General features: G+C 38.5%; 3 protein-coding genes across 5 annotated transcripts in view; all 3 read right to left on the bottom strand.

Moving 5' to 3' along the window:
* Nucleotides 1–521: 521 nt before the first annotated feature.
* Nucleotides 522–1,378, bottom strand: LOC113057419 (gastrula zinc finger protein XlCGF49.1-like). The gene is made up of 2 exons (XM_026224819.1): nucleotides 1,051–1,378; nucleotides 522–968 (listed from the first exon to the last, which is right to left on the bottom strand). Exons 1-2 carry the CDS (start codon nucleotides 1,313–1,315, stop codon nucleotides 625–627), a joined length of 609 nt encoding a protein of 202 aa, XP_026080604.1. The 5' UTR covers nucleotides 1,316–1,378; the 3' UTR covers nucleotides 522–624.
* Nucleotides 1,379–5,831: 4,453 nt separating this feature from the next.
* On the bottom strand, nucleotides 5,832–8,394 carry LOC113057412 (gastrula zinc finger protein XlCGF49.1-like). 2 transcript variants are annotated; one of them, XM_026224803.1, is made up of 3 exons: nucleotides 8,356–8,394; nucleotides 7,618–7,745; nucleotides 5,832–6,753 (listed from the first exon to the last, which is right to left on the bottom strand). In XM_026224803.1, exons 2-3 carry the CDS (start codon nucleotides 7,700–7,702, stop codon nucleotides 6,065–6,067), a joined length of 774 nt encoding a protein of 257 aa, XP_026080588.1. In that variant the 5' UTR covers nucleotides 7,703–7,745; nucleotides 8,356–8,394; the 3' UTR covers nucleotides 5,832–6,064. The 2 variants fall into 2 exon arrangements, with proteins under 2 accessions (XP_026080588.1, XP_026080579.1); XM_026224794.1 differs by lacking the exon at nucleotides 8,356–8,394 and having other exon boundaries at nucleotides 7,618–8,327.
* A 2,348-nt stretch (nucleotides 8,395–10,742) lies between these two features.
* Nucleotides 10,743–16,846, bottom strand: part of LOC113057383 (gastrula zinc finger protein XlCGF7.1-like) — a 51,385-nt gene continuing 45,281 nt past the window's right edge. For both annotated transcript variants that reach the window (XM_026224768.1, XM_026224774.1), the window contains one exon: nucleotides 10,743–13,434. In XM_026224768.1, coding sequence (XP_026080553.1) covers nucleotides 12,533–13,434 — 902 coding nt within the window. In that variant the 3' untranslated portion in view covers nucleotides 10,743–12,532. The remainder of the gene's footprint in view (nucleotides 13,435–16,846) is intronic.

The raw sequence follows: 16,846 nt of genomic DNA, 5'->3' as shown, positions 1-16,846 counted from the left end.
AGATACATATTTTCTGTTCCCACTTGAAATTGCTGAGCCATTTAAATCTCTCCACAAAAAAGTAGATTAGGTTCTCATTAATACTTGACATTTCATATGTATCTGCAAGTGTGATGGCAAAATAATTTTTTGTTACTCTGATCACAATTAAAAAACCTTCCTACAGAGTGAAGTTGCTGGTGATTTTTTAAATTGCTCCTTTTCGTAAACATCTCGTCAAACTCAGAACATTTTAGTTTTTTGTCCAGAATGAGTTTGCGAATGACCTTTCAGGTCTCTGTTATTTGTAAACCTCTTTTCACACTGAAGACATTTATAAGGCCTCTCCCCAGTGTGAAGCCTCATGTGAGCCTCAAGATTAACGCAAGATTTCTTTTTTCACACTGAAGGCAAGAGAAAGGCTTCTCTCCAGTGTGAAGCCTCAAGTGAATGTTAAGGTTACCTTTTAGTGTGAAACACTTTCCATACTGAAGGCATGTAAAAGGCTTCTCTCCAGTGTGAACTCTAAAATGAGCCTCAAGGTTTCCTTTATTTTTGCAGTTCTTTCCACACTCATGGCACATGAAAGGCTTTTCTCCAATGTGAATTTTTACATGATTCTTCAAATGCTTCTTATCTGTGAAACTACTTCCACTGATGACATATAAAACAGGTCTCTTTTGAGTGAATCCTTGTGTGTTCTATAAGGGCTCTGGTCAATTTAAAAGTCTTTCCACACTGGCCACAAACAAATGGCTTCTCTCTGGTGTGAGTTTCCTTGTGGTCATTAAGGTTTCCTTTATGTTTAAATCTCTTTCCACACTGTTGGCATGTGAAAGGCGTCTCTCCAGTATAAATTCTCATGTGGACTTTTAAGCTTTCTTTTTGAGTGAAACATTTTCCACACTGTTTGCAGGTGAATGGGCTTTCTCCAGTGTGAACTCTCATATGGACTTTCAGGTTTCCATTTAGACTGAAACATTTCCACACTGTTGGCAGGTGAAGGGGCATTCTCCAGTGTGAACTCTCATATGGACTTTCAGGTTTCCATTTAGACTGAAACATTTCCACACTGTTGGCAGGTGAAGGGGCATTCTCCAGTGTGAACTCTCATGTGAACTTCAAGGTTTTGTTTTTGAATGAAACTCCTTTCACAATGCTGGCAAGTATAAGGCTTCTCTCCAGTGTGAATTTTCATGTGGACTATAAGGTTTCTAAGATGAGCATAACTCTTCCCACACTGTTGGAAGGTGAACTTATATCTAACTGTAGTCATTTGAGCTCTTTTTCCATTCTTTTCAGTTTGTGAGCAACTTAAAGATTTTTCTCCAATCATGAAATCATATTTTTTCTCATACTGATTTCTATCTTCCTTTTGATTCAGTTCTTGACTCTCTTCTTTCAGAACCACCAGGTCTATAGCCAAAAAAAATTGATTATTGATAACCTGAGTTTAATGACATAAAACAACATACATCCAAACATTTACACTTAGGAGCAACAACAGGTATGCTAGATGCCTTATCATACGCAAATATGGAGTACCACAGGGCTCAGTATTAGGTCCTGTGCTTTTCTCCTTGAGGGAAAATATTATTAGACTTAACTGTTATGTCAATGATACTTATAACACTTCACGTTGGCAGTGTTTTAATTCGAAATGAGGTATTAAATATTAATAACAAATTAATACAAATGCCACAACAAATGATAATCTAGACCTTGATGTTTGTATTGTGGTAAGGTTTTTATAGATGTGAACTTAGGTGTTGTGTTGCAGCAGTCGGTCCTTTGATATTAACATTTACAACATTTATAAAAACAATCTTCTTCCACCTTTAAAATATTGCAGGGTCAATAAATTAGCTCTACACAGATTAACGGTTTCCTATCAATTTTAAAATGATGCCAACTACACACAAAGCTTTGAATGGCCTAGCTCAGGGGTGACCAAACCTGTTCCTGGAGTTCTATCAACCTGCAGAGTTCACTTTCAACCCTGATCAAACACACCTGTCTCTATATGAGCCATTCTACAGAATTGGTCCAAACTGCTGTCCAAAACTTAAAAACATTAAAAAATGTTTTAATTATTCAAATCTTATATGTTTACTAAGATCCTTCTATTATCTGTTTAAACCCATAATAATATGTAAAACATTACTAAGCTTAATTTATATATAGAATCATCATTTATTGGGTACTTTCATCTGGGAGGTGGCTGTCTGGAATCTAACCCCTAAATTTCAATTTATGAAAATAATATTTAAATATTTTTTTCATTGAAGTTTTTAAACATTATCTTTTTGATTCTTTAAAAAAAAAGTAAGTTAAAATTTTTATTTTATATATTCTTTGTAAATTATGAAAATGTAAAAAAAATAAAACATTTTCATGTCATAACCAAAGCAGTGTATGTTTAATGCATAAATAGCACTAGTGTGAAAGAGGTGAGGTGCTTTCAATGTGTAACTAGCCACAGCTTGACAGAGGATTTTCTCAAACCTTATAAACAGTAACTTAAACAACACTTGCACTCTTTTTGCCACTGTTGAAAGACTGACAATCTGGTTTTCGATCTGGTTTCCGATCGCATCACAGCATAGAGACAGCACTCATTAAGATAATAAATGATATTTTGTCATTAATCACTTTACCCTCATGTTGTTTCAAACCTGTAAAAGCTTAGTTTGTCTTCGGAACACAATTTAAGACACATTTTCTGTAATTTACTAGATTGTGCACACGATTTAATAAATAGTTCCCTCGGTTTAAGTAAATCACGCACTCAATATAATAATTCCTCATAAAAATATGTTGCTGCTATGCTATGTCATGTTATGTTGTGAAGATACGCTTTAATAGGGTTTTATTTTATGGGAATGATTTATAAAGACATTCTCAAAAGCCTTGCATCTACATCACATACTAAGAAATGAAGGACTCTACCGGTGACGTTACGATGACTTAGGGTCTTGTATTGACTTCATTGTTGATCAGCCGCAAGGCTCCAAAAAAAGATCATGGATATCGTTGGATGTATACAAAGTGTTTGCAACAAGGAATTCGTATCAGAAAAGAAGTAAGAATCATTCTCTCTATACTTGGCCCTGTTTACTCCCAGGCTCGCCAGACTCGATGCTTGAGACGAAGACAGTTTATTGCACAAGGACACAACTTTATATGGCATAAAGACTCAAATGATAAACTGAAGCCCTATGGAATATGCATTAATGGCAACATGGACGGATTTTCACGTAAAATTATGTGGCTAAAGTTATTGGTGGCTTCTTTGTTGAAACAGTTGAGCGCTTTGGAGGGTGTCCCAAGCTTGTGCGGACTGACATTGGCCCGGAGAATGCGGTGGTGAGAGATATTCAGCAGTATTTGCAGAGAAACGGTGAGGACGAACGAGCAGCAGAACACAGTTAAATTACAGGGAGAAACACTGCAAACCAGCGAATTGAAAGCTGGTGGGGAGTGATGAGAAAGGAGTGAACAGAATACTTGATCACACTTCCAGGACACCTCAAGGATGAAGGGTTTTTCACCGGTGATGTTTTGGACAGAGCTCTATCACAATTCTTTTTCATGTCCTTAATCTGAGAAATACTATTGCACACTCTTCATATGTTTGCATGTATTTATTTCAGCACTGGACAGAGATCAGTCCCCTGGGACCCCAATTCACTTTGAAATCAGTGTATAAGATGTAGGCTATAGGCCAAAACTATTCTATTCTGGAAATTTAGGCATTGTTTTTTTTTTCTTTTATAGAAATGAAATGAGATAAAAGATGCTTGGAACGCTCACCGCATAAGGCCGTCTAAAAACACCATTGTCCCACCAATATGGTATGTATTGTGGGGAGTGGAAGACCATGTTGTTCCACTGACTGATGAATTAACTACTTGTTAAGAAAACGGCAAAATCTTAAGTACTGTGCCATGTGATGTGGATGTGTTTGATTTTTGCACAATTATAATGAAGGAATTAGGCTTGCAGTTTCCCTCTACAGGAACACAAGCACTTAACCTAGATTTACATTTAAGTGATGTTGTGCCACAGATAAGAGGACAGGACAATTAAATTGCCAACACTCATACATTGACTGCATTTTTGCCTTAATTGCATGCATTTTAAGGCTGTTATTATTCAGTACTGTAAACTGTGAAAATAAATGTTACTATGAATTCGTATTTAAATTCATATTATTGTCTCTTATAAATTGTACATTGTTTTTTTTTTATTTGATTATCTGTAACTACACTACATTTGTGATAAATCAATGAATTTGTCTGTAGGGTCATATTTACAGTCAGAAACCGGATGATTGTCAAGAATTTAGATTTTGTATTCACCTTTCAAATTTCTTATTGTTCGCCATGGACAGTGTAAAGACACAGATAAGTAAATTTAAAATTAAATTTATGCATTTAGCTGACGCTTTTATCCAAAGCGACTTGCAGTGCATTCAGGCTATCTATTTTTACCTATCATGTGTTCCCGGGGAATCAAACCCCCCACCTTGTGCTTGATATCGCAGTGCTCTACCAATTGAGCTAAGATATTATGTCTTCATTTAATGCTAAAATTAGTCTGTGGCCTGAAGACCATCACCAAAACCATTTTGAAACATCGCACTCAAAACTCTCAAAGATCAGAACACACCAACAAAATTCAGTTTAATTCCTAAATCTCTGAAAAAAAGTTCACAAATGTTCACAAGCAACATATCTGAACATAATATCTGGGTGGACTCAAACAACTCTAGAAAGTTAGCAACTTAACTTGAACTGATTTTGTAAAACAGCAACAATCCTGAAAACAGTTTTATTATCCTCGCGCCAAATGTTGGGTTAATTCACTTTCAATTGAATTAGTGTACAAATTTCTGTTTAGCCCGGTCATGTTTCTTGATTTCTTCACATGGATGGTTTAATTGTGCTTGTGGACCTAAATAATATCCATAGCCCAATATCCAGAGCTTGTGAGGATCTTAAATGATTAGAAACAAATCATTGTTTCAATAAATTCAATTGTAATAGGCTTCTCTATTATATCTGAACCAGTACAGAACCGAAGGAAAAGTTAAAGGGTGTTCAGATCAATTTCAGCAATGTACTTTTTTCAGATAGCGTGCAACTGTTGTCTGGGGTGCTGTCATATCATCTGGGAATTGTAACAGCTCCTTCTCTGCTTTTGGAGTAGTTTTTCTTTTGGACTGCACAATGCAAACCATCTAGTGGTAGTATACAAGCTACATGCACCATAATGGGACACCAGCACTCAGTCACATACACTGGGGCCGTTTTCAAACACATCTTGCGAATAAATGTCTAAAAAAGGTGGTACTAAAATTGTACCTAGTTCCTACGGTGTGAAAACGCCCAAAAGTGGGTAGTTCCACAATTAGTTCTGGAACTACGAAAATGTTCCTGCAGTGCAAAAGGCCCTAATGATAATGAATGACTTCCAATCCACTTTAGCCCCTTTCACACTGCAAGTCGGACCCTGCAAATTGCCGGAACATTGCCAGGTCGCCTTCTGTGTGAAGGCAAACACATCCCAGGATTGATCCCGGCACTGAACCCGGGTCGGGGACCTAGTAACATTGACGGGTTCGACCCGGGACGAGCGCTGTGTGAACAAAAGCCAGATCTAATACCATGTCGTAGTGATGACGCACATTATCGCGCGACTCTTTTACCAGCTGTTTTGAAGGAAGATCAACGTTCGCAACGAAAAAATATGTGCAAACTGTAATGAAGCAGATATCAGTTAGTTCCTCACTTTCCGCACTGACGCCGAGATCGTTCACTTGCTTCAGTGAAAGTATAACGTGTCTAGCGTTGTCGACTCGTACATTACACGTCACGCGCTGATGTCACGTGTCGTTATGGGACCTTTACGGAATGTGTGAAAGCACGCACATATACCGGGTAATCACTGGCAGTGTGAAAGTGCAAGATCTAGCGACCCGAGAACAATTGCTGGAACACTTTACCCGTGTATTTGCCGGAATGGCAGTGTGAAAGGGGCATTTGACGCTCTCGCCTGCAGCGGTGTGAACGCAATGTAATGTTTACTTCTGCTGTGAAGCTCTTTCCACACAGTTTTCAGGCTTTTCCACATTGTGAACTCTCATGTGGACTTTAAAGTTTCCTTTTTGATTGAAACTCTTTCCACACTGTTGGCAGCTGAAAGGCTTCTCTCCAGTGTGAATCCTCATGTGGACTTTAAGGTTTCCACTTTCAGAGAAACTCTTTCCACACTGTTGGCAGGTGTAAGGTCTCTCCCCACTGTGAATCCTAATGTGGGCATTAAGAGTCTGTTTATGTGCAAAAGTCCTTTCACACTGAGAGCAAGTGTAAGGCTGCTCTCCAGTATGAGTTCTCATGTGACTTTTAAGGCATCCTTTTCGAATGAAACTCTTTCCACACTGTTTGCAGGTGAAAGGCTTCTCTCCAGTGTGAGTCCTAATGTGCCTTTTAAGCATTACTCCTTGAATAAAACGTATCCCGCATTGAGGACACGTGTAAGGCTTCTCTCCAGTGTGAATTCTCGTGTGGTAATTAAGGTTTCCTTTTCGGTTGAAACTTTTCCCACATTGTTGGCAGGTGAAACTTTTAGTTTCTGTCTTTTGAGTTCCTTTTTGAGAGGAAGTCTTTCCAGTCTGTAAGCAGCTAATTGATTTTTCTCCATTTGTGAAATATTGGTCTTTCTCTTCAATTTTATGTAGTACTCTTGTCTCCTCTTTCAGCACCATCAGATCTATGACAAAAAAGACAATTACACAGTTTATTTCCTTTTAAACGTTAGTACTTTCAGCAATGTACTTTTTTGGGGAAGTCGTGGCCTAATGGTTAGAGGGTTGGACTCCCAATCGAAGGGTTGTGAGTTCTAGTCTTGGGCCGGACGGAATTGTGGGTGGGGGTAGTGCATGAACAGCTCTCTCTCCACCTTCAATACCACGACTTAGCTGCCCTTGAGCAAGGCATCTAACCCCAACTGCTCCCCGGGCGCTGCAGCATAAATGGCTGCCCACTGCTCCGGGTGTGTGCTCACAGTGTGTGTGTGTGTGTTCACTGCTCTGTGTGTGTGCATTTCGGATGGGTTAAATGCAGAGCACAAATTCTGAGTATGGGTCACCATACTTGGCTGAATGTCACTTCACTTAATCACTCACTTCACTTAATTTCAGAAGTAAAGGGCACAGATGTCCATCTGGAATTACAACTGTGCTTAAAAGTATCTGGTTTGATATAGTGAGCATTTTTGACAATTAATAAAATCTTACTAATAGAAAACAAGCGTGACGTTGATTAATTCACCTCTTACAGTTTTTCTGTATAAAAAAATTAAGATTTTTGTTGGATATTGTTGCATAATTATGTGACAGAAATTAATTATTTTTATGGTTTTAAATTTAGAAGTAGATTCTAAATTGCAGTTCTATTCTTATTTTATATTTTTATGTGTTTAGGTGCATTTTAAGGTAGCACTGGTATTTGACTGGGCATGTGCTCACATTAAACAGCTTTTAGTTAGCACATATATGACATTACACAACATTATATGTTTATTTCAAGAGAGTTTAATATGCATCAGTATTCATCTTTGAGAATGGAAACCAACCTGTTTGTTCCTCAGTATCTTCTTGTTTGACTTCCATTGCTTCTTCAATCCTCATGTCTTCACTCTCCTCTTTAATAAACTCCATAACAGTATTTCACATGGATCTCAGGTGCTTCATCAGGTGTTTTCTGTGTTTTCACACATTATCATGATTAAGATGCTAATAAAATCGGACAGAAATAAAACCGAAACTAAATTTCTTAATCAGCTCATTAGTTCAGTAGTCAACAGTGACGAGTTGTCTTAAATGGCCTGATTAGCCACAAAACTTAACTGTAAATTAATAAAAGAACAAAATTTACACATGCACTTCATATTTGATTGTGATTTATATTTGTATATATTTAATGATCATGTTTGTGTTGTTGTTGCCTTTACACTGTTCTGACCAACAGCGATTAGATTGAAGCGGTGATTCGAACGCTTCGATTCAGTGAATCATTTAGCGAAGCAATTGATTCAATTGACTCGGAGTTCCGAAAAGATCTATTTCTCCCAACATTGCTTGCCAGTGATAGAGTTTGCATTTACAATACACTGATTGATGATATTGGGAACGAAATATGACGCACCTTTTCTGTTGCTCATGTGCGGACAGGCTTTACTCATAAAAATAACGTTTTGTAATGTTAGATAACGCACTACCATGTTAACTAAATAACGCACTTACTTTGCTGGTAAAAGGTGTTTTAATGAATTGTAACGATTTAAGCTCTTTAGATGTTTTAAAACACCCACCTTTTCCAACCTGATCACAACAGATGCAGAAGAGCGGCGATGACTTATGACGTCACATCGTCACCCAAAATAAAAGTACATTTCACACGCTGCTGTCTAAAATTACACAGGTGAAGAGACATTATGCACAGATTGGAAACACACATATACACATATAATAAAACATATATAGAATGTATTCTTATTTTAAATCTCGGTGGGAAAACATTTTACCCCCCCCCCCCCCCCCCCTAAACCTGATATATAATTGATATAATTGTAATTATATATAATTGATATAATTAAGCAAAGTATTTATGGCATAAATGATAACTAAACTAATAATTTAAATAGTCTTTAAAAACCGTTTTACTTAAGATGCCTTCAATGATGCTACCTAAGATAAGCATAACCAGTGCTAACAATTAGATTAAAAAAAGAAAGATAAAGCATAGGAAAAATCAGGTGTAGCTAAAGAATAAAAATCACATATATATATATATATATATATATATATATATATATATATATATATATATATATATATATATATATATATATATATGTATATATTGTTGTTTGCACGAACTCTGAGGTTTGACACTCCAGTAAAGAAAAGTCCACCCAGGTTTTTAATACATGTGACATGCATAAAATTGGCTATTTTCCTATATTATATGTACATATATGCATAATATATAAAATACACAGCTTTATGTATCTACAAAGACTGATTCCATTCTTCTACTTGTCTGTTTTACTGTCTTCAGAAATAAACGTTTCGTTCTCTCTCAATTTCCTTCAACTTTTTTTATCTCAAACTCTCCGCTCCTCTTCATTAAGTCTCCTCCATATACCACTGGCTCATTTAACCACCTGACCCATAGAGCCTTTAGTAGTGCTGCTCCTCGCCATTTGAAATTCTTTCCCAGCTTACATCTGTAATTCAGACCCATTATCCAAATTCAAAACTAATCTCAAAACTATGAACATGATCTTTTTTGTCCTCCTAAATGTGGCAACTAGAGGACATATCTGGCTCACACATTTTTTAAGAAATTCATTTTCCAGTAACTCTGTTAGTTCTTTCCGATGTCTGATCTTGGATGCCTGAAATAGCTGCTGCCTAGAGCCATTGCAAATATACAGTACAGACCAAAAGTTTGGACACACCTTCTCATTCAAAGAATTTTCTTTATTTTTATGACTATGAAAATTGTAGATTCACACTGAAGGCATCAAGGGCTATTTGACCAAGAAGGAGAGTGATGGGGTGCTGCGCCAGATGACCTGGCCCCCACAGTCACCGGACCTGAACCCAATCGAGATGGTTTAGGGGTGAGCTGGACCGCAGACAGAAGGCAAAAGGGCCAACAAGTGCTAAGCATCTGTCGGGGAACTCCTTCAAGACTGTTGGAAGACCATTTCAGGTGACTACCTCTTGAAGATCATCAAGAAAATGCCAAGAGTGTGCAAAGCAGTAATCAAAGCAAAAGGTGGCTACTTTGAAGAACCTGCAATATGACATATTTTCAGTTGTTTCACACTTTTTTGTTGTGTATATAATTCCACATGTGTTAATTCATAGTTTTGATGCCTTCAGTGTGAATCTACACTTTTCATAGTCATGAAAATAAAGGAAACTCTTTGAATGAGAAGGTGTGTCCAAACTTTTGGTCTGTACTGTACATGTTGAGTGAACAGACTTTCCTTGAATGGGACTAGTTTAAACTACGCTTCAAAGTCAAATGAATCAACAAACACTTGAAAGCGTTTCGAATGTATAAGGAGCCGTCAGCTCTGCTCTTTATAGCTCTCATGAATGTTACAAAGCGATCAATCTGCACAGTGCAAATAGCCAAAATCTGGATATTTTAGGCAATATTAAAATCCTGTCTGGGACGTGTCCCGTATGAATGGCGCATATGGCCACCCTAGCTAAAGAGTAGTGCTCATTGCCTGTTGTCAACACGTGCACATATTTGCATCACTTTGATCGTTCCCTCTCAATCTCACCTTCTCACACGCAGCCCCACGATTGGTCGATTATGTACAATACCTGCATATGTTATTGGTCAAACTGCTCTGGATGTTCTAGGCATTATTAAAATCCTAAAATGTCTGCTGTTTTAACTGAAAGAAACTTGCTTGACTGATCTTAAAATGTAGTTTCCATCACCCTTCTTTTATGCGAATGTTGAAATTATCGCATCATAATCGAGTGGTAGTAAGCTGAATTTCGAATAAAATGCCTTAATGCCTTATGCCTTCATTCACAAAAAAGTTTTAACGCTCGTTTGTGGTGATTTTTTACTTGGGTGAAAAAGTGTTAATGCGAGATGGAAATGCATTAAAAAGTTAAGTCACCTTTATTTATATAGCGCTTTAAACAAACAAGATTGTGTCAAAGCAACTGAACAACATTAATTAGGAAAACAGTGCAACAGTAATACAACTTTGGATGGAAACCCGCCTAGAGCATTGTTTTGTCTCAAGATGCACACAATTAATGTTCTTTTTTTAAGGGCATATTTATTAAAGATACTTAAATATCCTAATGGTGTCCAAACTTCATTAGATGACAACTGCTCAAAACATTTATAGACACAGATGCCAGAATCTCAGTCATATCCCTGTCCATACAAAGATAGCAAAACCATTCAAACACCATGCCACCAGTTACGAGAAAAATAACTTGTGTAGGAACCAAAGCTACTAAATGTAGTGGAGAAAAAAAAAATACGAACTTTGCCTCGTGTAATGAAGTACAAGTATAAAATATCTTTAAATATATTAAAATTACTCAAATTTACAGTAGCAAATAAATATACACATGATGACTTGCAAATGCTCATTCAATATTGTACATGCAGAAACATTCAGGAAAGTGCAAACGTACTTTGTATTTAGCATTTGGGAATTTTTAATTCTTAGAAAGTAAATCTGATTATGTATTTAATGACATATTATATACTGTTTGCGGTGAACATGATTTAACAAGGTATACTTGTATATACAAGTGCTCTAAACAATTAGTGTCATAGAGGTAGAGTATTGCTAAACATAATATTGCACAGAGTTTTTATTGCACAGTGGGGAAAATGGGCCATATGAACTATTCATTGCCTGGGGTAAATAGCTTTTCTTATGGCTGTTAAAGTGTTCAATGTTCTGAACTGCCATCCAGACAACATAAGTTCAACGATGTTGTGAGGAATTCCTAGCGCTTTTCTAAGCTCTCTTTACTTCAGTCCGAATGTATACAGTTCCGGGCAGCACCAGTACTTCCCCCAGCAGCCCAAAGTGGCCTTTCTGAAGTCTGATTTGACAGCTGAGCGAATCCAGACTGTTATAGAAGGGCAGAAGCCAGACTCGATGACAGCTGTGTAGAACTGCATCAACAGGTTGAAATTCCTGGTGAAGGAAGTATAACCTCTGCTGGGCAACTGAGTCAAATGTGATTGCTCCACTTCAAGTTCAGAGAGTGGTGTTCAGAATAGCTTTTCAAACACTGTCTAGTGTTTTATTTTCCTGTCATAGCTTATGCAGTTGTTACTAATATTTCATAAATACACATTCTGCAACTATTTTAGTGCCACAATTAAAGCTTTTAAACATAAGATGGCAACTAACTTCTTTAGCTTATATCCTTTTTTTACATTTGTATTTTAATTAAATTGTGGAATTTTCAAAAAAAGAATAATAATAATAATTGTGGTGATTCTGACGTATTAAACTGATTTGAATATATACAAGTTAAACCTTTAAACATTTACAATATTTTTCTGGTGCCATTTTAAACCTCTGAGCCATTTAAAACATTTTTCACACAAAGAACATAAAGCAGTCCTTCTTTAAAACCAGGTGAAAAAAGTGCACTTCCATAATGTACTTAAGGTGCTATGTTTACACAAAAATTTGTTCATTATATACACTAAAAACTAATCTTAAATACTTAAGATAAATGTACTCAACTGTGCTATTTTGAGAAACTATTAATATGAACTAAAACGTGCTTTTAACATACTATCGTTCTATTAAAAAAATTTAGTTACCACATGTAGTACACTTGAACCCAACTATCATTCACAAGTGCACTTTAAGTACATTATGGAAGTGCACTTTTTTCACTTGGGGAGTGAAGGTGCAGGTGAGTTTTGAAACTGTTTTGTAAAATTGAGGAATACTACAATTTCTTTCAAGAATGAGTTTGCAAATGTCGTTTCAGGTCTGTGTGATATGTGAAACACTTTCCACACTGAAGACATGTGATGGGCTTCTCTCCAGTGTGAAGCCTCGTGTGAATGTTAAGATTTCCTTTATTTGTGAAACTCTTTCCACACTGAGGGCATGTGTAAGGCCTCTCTCCAGTGTGAACTCTTAAATGAATCTCAAGGATTGCTTTGTTTGTGCAAGTTTTTCCACAGTGATGGCACATGAAAGGCTTCTCTCCAATGTGAGCTGTTACATGATTTCTAAGGTGGTTCCTGTCAGGTAAACTCTTTCCACACTGATGACATATACAACTGTTCTCTCTTGAGTGAATCCTCATGTGGCAGTTAAGGTTTTCTTTACATCTGAAGCTCTTTCCACACTGACCACATATGAACGGCTTCTCTCCAGTGTGAATTCGCATGTGAGTCTTAAGACTTTCTTTTCGTGAGAAGCTCTTCTCACACAGTCCACAGATGTAAGGACTCTCTCCAGTGTGACCTCTCATGTGGGTATTAAGGTTTCCTTTATGTGTAAAACTCTGTCCACACTGAGTGCAAGTATAAGGTTTATCACCAGTGTGAACCCTCATGTGGACTTTAAGGTTTTGTTTTTGAGTGAAACTCTTTCCACACTGTTGGCAGGTGAAAGGCTTTTCTCCATTGTGAATTCTCATGTGGACATCAAGGTTTTGTTTTTGACTGAAAGTCTTTCCACAATGACAGCATGTGAAATAACTGGTAGATTCAGTCTTTTGAGCTCTTTTTTGTGGGGAAGTCTTTTCATTTTGTGTGGATTTTTCTCCAGTTATAAAATCCTGATCTCTGTCATACTGATTCTCTTCCATTTTATTCAGTTCTTGGCTTTCCTTTTTCAAAGCCATTGGGTCTGAATTGAAAAAAAAAGACAATAAAATACAAGTTAACACCAGATAATGACACAAAGCAACAGACATCAAAATAATAATCAAAACCACATGCATTCATGCAAGATCCTATACAACATCCAGCAATCTCAGAACCTCTTCTCAATGTTAACTCTTCACTTTCTTAAAGACACAAAAAAAATAAAAATAAAAAATAAAACCTGGCAGCTATCAAACCCCTTATCACTGGACCCTGAAAAATTGTTTTATTATAGACAAATCCCATATCTACCAGATATGTCTAAAATAATAGGAAAAAGTTAATACTCTCAACTATGTTCAGTTTTGTAGTTTAGTTTTCATTTAGAAATTAAGCCCCATTGTAGCAGAAATACTGTGCTTAAAAATAATTATCTTAAGTTTGCACAATTAATCAAATTTCTAATCGTGATTGCAGTTACAGATGCCACAATTATGTAACTGTTCAAAGTCTCAATTACAAAAAATAAATAAATAATCTCACTTGCATTATTCTGCATGCTTAAGTCGTGTGCGTGTTTTTTTTATTTCTAGAGGTTATCTTATGCCGCGTTTACACCAAAATAACCGGAACATTTGTACCAGGAACTATTTTCCCCCCAGACCTGTTGCTTTCTGCATTTCCACCATGGTCTAAAGTACCGGGAAGATTAGGCAAATAGACTGGTGACGTAGGTTTGCGCGCGTTTCTCAATACTGTAGTACGCGTTTTTGGAGATGCATCCTCGGTAGTTCAGACTTTGCTCATTCGACTCAGGAGTGTGATGTCCACGACAATGCAAATCCGGTAATTCTGCAAACAACAGCGTACTTGATAACCTCGGTCAGCGCGCCTTGACTACTGCAGTTTTCCTCACTGTATATTTACAATAAAACAAAATATGATATCAAGTACCACTGCCTTCTTTCGTTTTCATTTAAACATAATAACAGCTGTAGAAATGTACTTAGTTCAGGGATACTTGTATATATATATATACAGCCATTACAATGAAACAAAATATTATATAAATTGGACTTTTTTATTTTAATTTTAACATATAGATAAATTGAATACAGACCAAAGATACAGGCCTGTTAGATTTACCCAAATCGAATTATATTTTATGTTTAACCACTAAAAAGACATCAGAGCCAGTGACACATATCAGAAGGACTAACCGAGGTGAGGCTGCTCTCGGCGGATACATGAGGACTGAGCTACCGCTGATCACGTGAAGCTCACCGTCTCCGAGATCGGCGAAACACATTTTTAAATAGGCGCTGTCTTTATAAAGAAACCATAGATTTGAGTTTTAAACAACTACATTCTCACCTGAAAAACTTTTAAAATTACATTTCATGATACAATAACAGTAATATTTTGAAAATGATCCGAATAAATGGTGGTTGAAATCACTGCTGTGTGAACTCAACCAATCAGGATGTTTAGCGCTCAAGTCCCGCCCCCGAAAGTTCCGGGACTTTAAAAAAGTACTACCTCGCCAGCAGAGACTTTCTGAGGGACATTTTTTTACCTGGAACCTAGTTCCTGGTTCTTCCAGTGGAAACACACAGAGTACTGGCCTAAAGTTACTAGTTCCTGGGTAAAGTTCCTGCAGTGGAAACGCGGCTTTGAGGTTTTTTTCAACACTGTTAAAATACTTAATGTAAAATACCTATACCTATAACGACACTACTTTGTTTAACCTTCCAAAAGAGGATATAACTAGAAATCAGTGGTTAATTTGTATCTACAGCACTGTTCCAGAACAGTTCAACCCAAATATTTGAGTGTGTGCAGCACATTTTATGAAAGACTGTTTCCTGATCCTGGGAAAGAAGTATAAAATTCCGGCTGTTCTGACTCACAGTCTAAGTACATTTACATACAGTAAACGAGGTCTGCGACGGGAGAGAGGGTGAAGAGGTCAGCGGTGGTAAGTGGGTTAAGTGAGAGACAAGTAACACATGCTTCTCATTTCAGTGATGGGCGTGGGGAAGCAGTATTTAAGCCAGCCGCTATCCAGAAACGAGAGAGAGACCTGAGGACACGTGGGAGGAAGCAGCAGTCGGAACGAGAGAAGCCAAGAGTATCAATGTCAATGTTGAGTTTGTTTTCTTTTCCTTTTTGATTTTGAGTAAATAAAGTTCCCACGAGTCTCAGTACGCTGACCCTGGTCTCCTTCCTTCTCTGCCATACGAACAATGTTACACTGGTGCCGAAACCCGGGATGGAAGGAGAACGACGCCACCATGCAAACCCTATCAGGAATCAGTATCATCGGCAATGCCGTTTGCGGAGCTCATTACACCGCTCGCGGGCCTTTATCAGGAACAACATCAAGCCCTGCTGGAGCTGCGAGCCGACCACGAACATCGGTTTCAGGCAATGATGCAGGTCCTGCGGGAGGACCGTGAGCTGTTCCGGAGCTTGCTGGACCGGGAGGTTTGGATGAGGTCAGCCTCCCCCAGTTCCAGCCCTGCTGCCCACATGCCTCTGGCGAAGATGGGGCCAACGGATGATCCGGAAGCGTTCCTTGATCTATTTGAGAGGACGGCCGAGGCGTGTGGGTGGCCAGAGGACAGAGGCCGGTCAGGATAATTCCTCTGCCTGTCCCTCTACCCAGGTCTCGGTTCGCGGGGCCACCGAGGGCCGCACCCCGCTGGAGAACAGGGGCGGAGTCGGCAGCTATGTCACGGGGTCCTACTAGAGGAATGGGGCCGCCGCACGGGGATGGACTGGTTGAGTTACCTGCTGTTTCCCCATGTCAATCACCTGACCCTCTTCAAACCACTAGGGTGGTGGGAAGGCCTGGGCCGGCCTGCTGACGTTGCGGGGATCCGGGCCATTTCGTGGACCGTTGCCCGGTCATGGAGGTGGGGACGTTGGTCCGGATCCCAGACGACCCGCAGGCTGCCCCCGATCAAGCCGGGTTGTATCAAATACCTGTGAGTATTAAGGGGGGTACCTATCAGGCTTTGGTGGATTCAGGTTGCAACTAGACCTCCATCCATCATAGCCTGATACAATCCGGGGCATTGGATAGGGGCCGCATGGTTAAGGTGAGGTGTGTGCACGGGGATATAGTGGAATACCCTGTAAAAACCATAGTCATCAAATTTAGGGGACAAAAGCATTATGTGGAGGTGGCCGTTAGTCCGCGCCTCCGGTATCCACTAATCTTGGGGACCAATTGGCCAGCTTTTGAACAATTATTGGGGTGCTTAACAGTGGATGCCTCTGGGAAGAAGAGAGGCCCGGAGGGAGGGGCAAGCGCTCAGGTGGGAGAATCTGTACCAGGACCCAGTGGGGAAGCTTCAGGGGAACCGAGCGATTTGGCAAGGTTAAACCTTTCCAGTCGCGATGACTTTCCTCTGGAGCAGTCCCAGGATGAGACCCTTAAACATGCATTC

The sequence above is a fragment of the Carassius auratus genome, chromosome 4, assembly GCF_003368295.1.
Source record: "Carassius auratus strain Wakin chromosome 4, ASM336829v1, whole genome shotgun sequence".
Taxonomy (NCBI): domain Eukaryota; kingdom Metazoa; phylum Chordata; class Actinopteri; order Cypriniformes; family Cyprinidae; genus Carassius; species Carassius auratus.
The sequence above is the reverse complement of the archived record's forward strand: the minus strand, read 5'-3'. Positions and strand labels throughout refer to the sequence as shown.

What these genes read in the sequence shown, in the direction of transcription:
- LOC113057419 (XM_026224819.1), bottom strand. Translation starts at nt 1,315, where the DNA reads ATGATTGGAGAAAAATCTTTAAGTTGCTCACAAACTGAAAAGAATGGA. An exon ending in CCCCTTCACCTGCCAACAGT is followed by an intron (nt 969 to 1,050) that starts GTGGAAATGTTT and finishes ACCTGCCAACAG; the next exon opens with TGTGGAAATGTTTCAGTCTA.
- LOC113057412 (XM_026224803.1), bottom strand. Translation starts at nt 7,702, where the DNA reads ATGGAGTTTATTAAAGAGGAGAGTGAAGACATGAGGATTGAAGAAGCA. An exon ending in AGATACTGAGGAACAAACAG is followed by an intron (nt 6,754 to 7,617) that starts GTTGGTTTCCAT and finishes TTTTTGTCATAG; the next exon opens with ATCTGATGGTGCTGAAAGAG.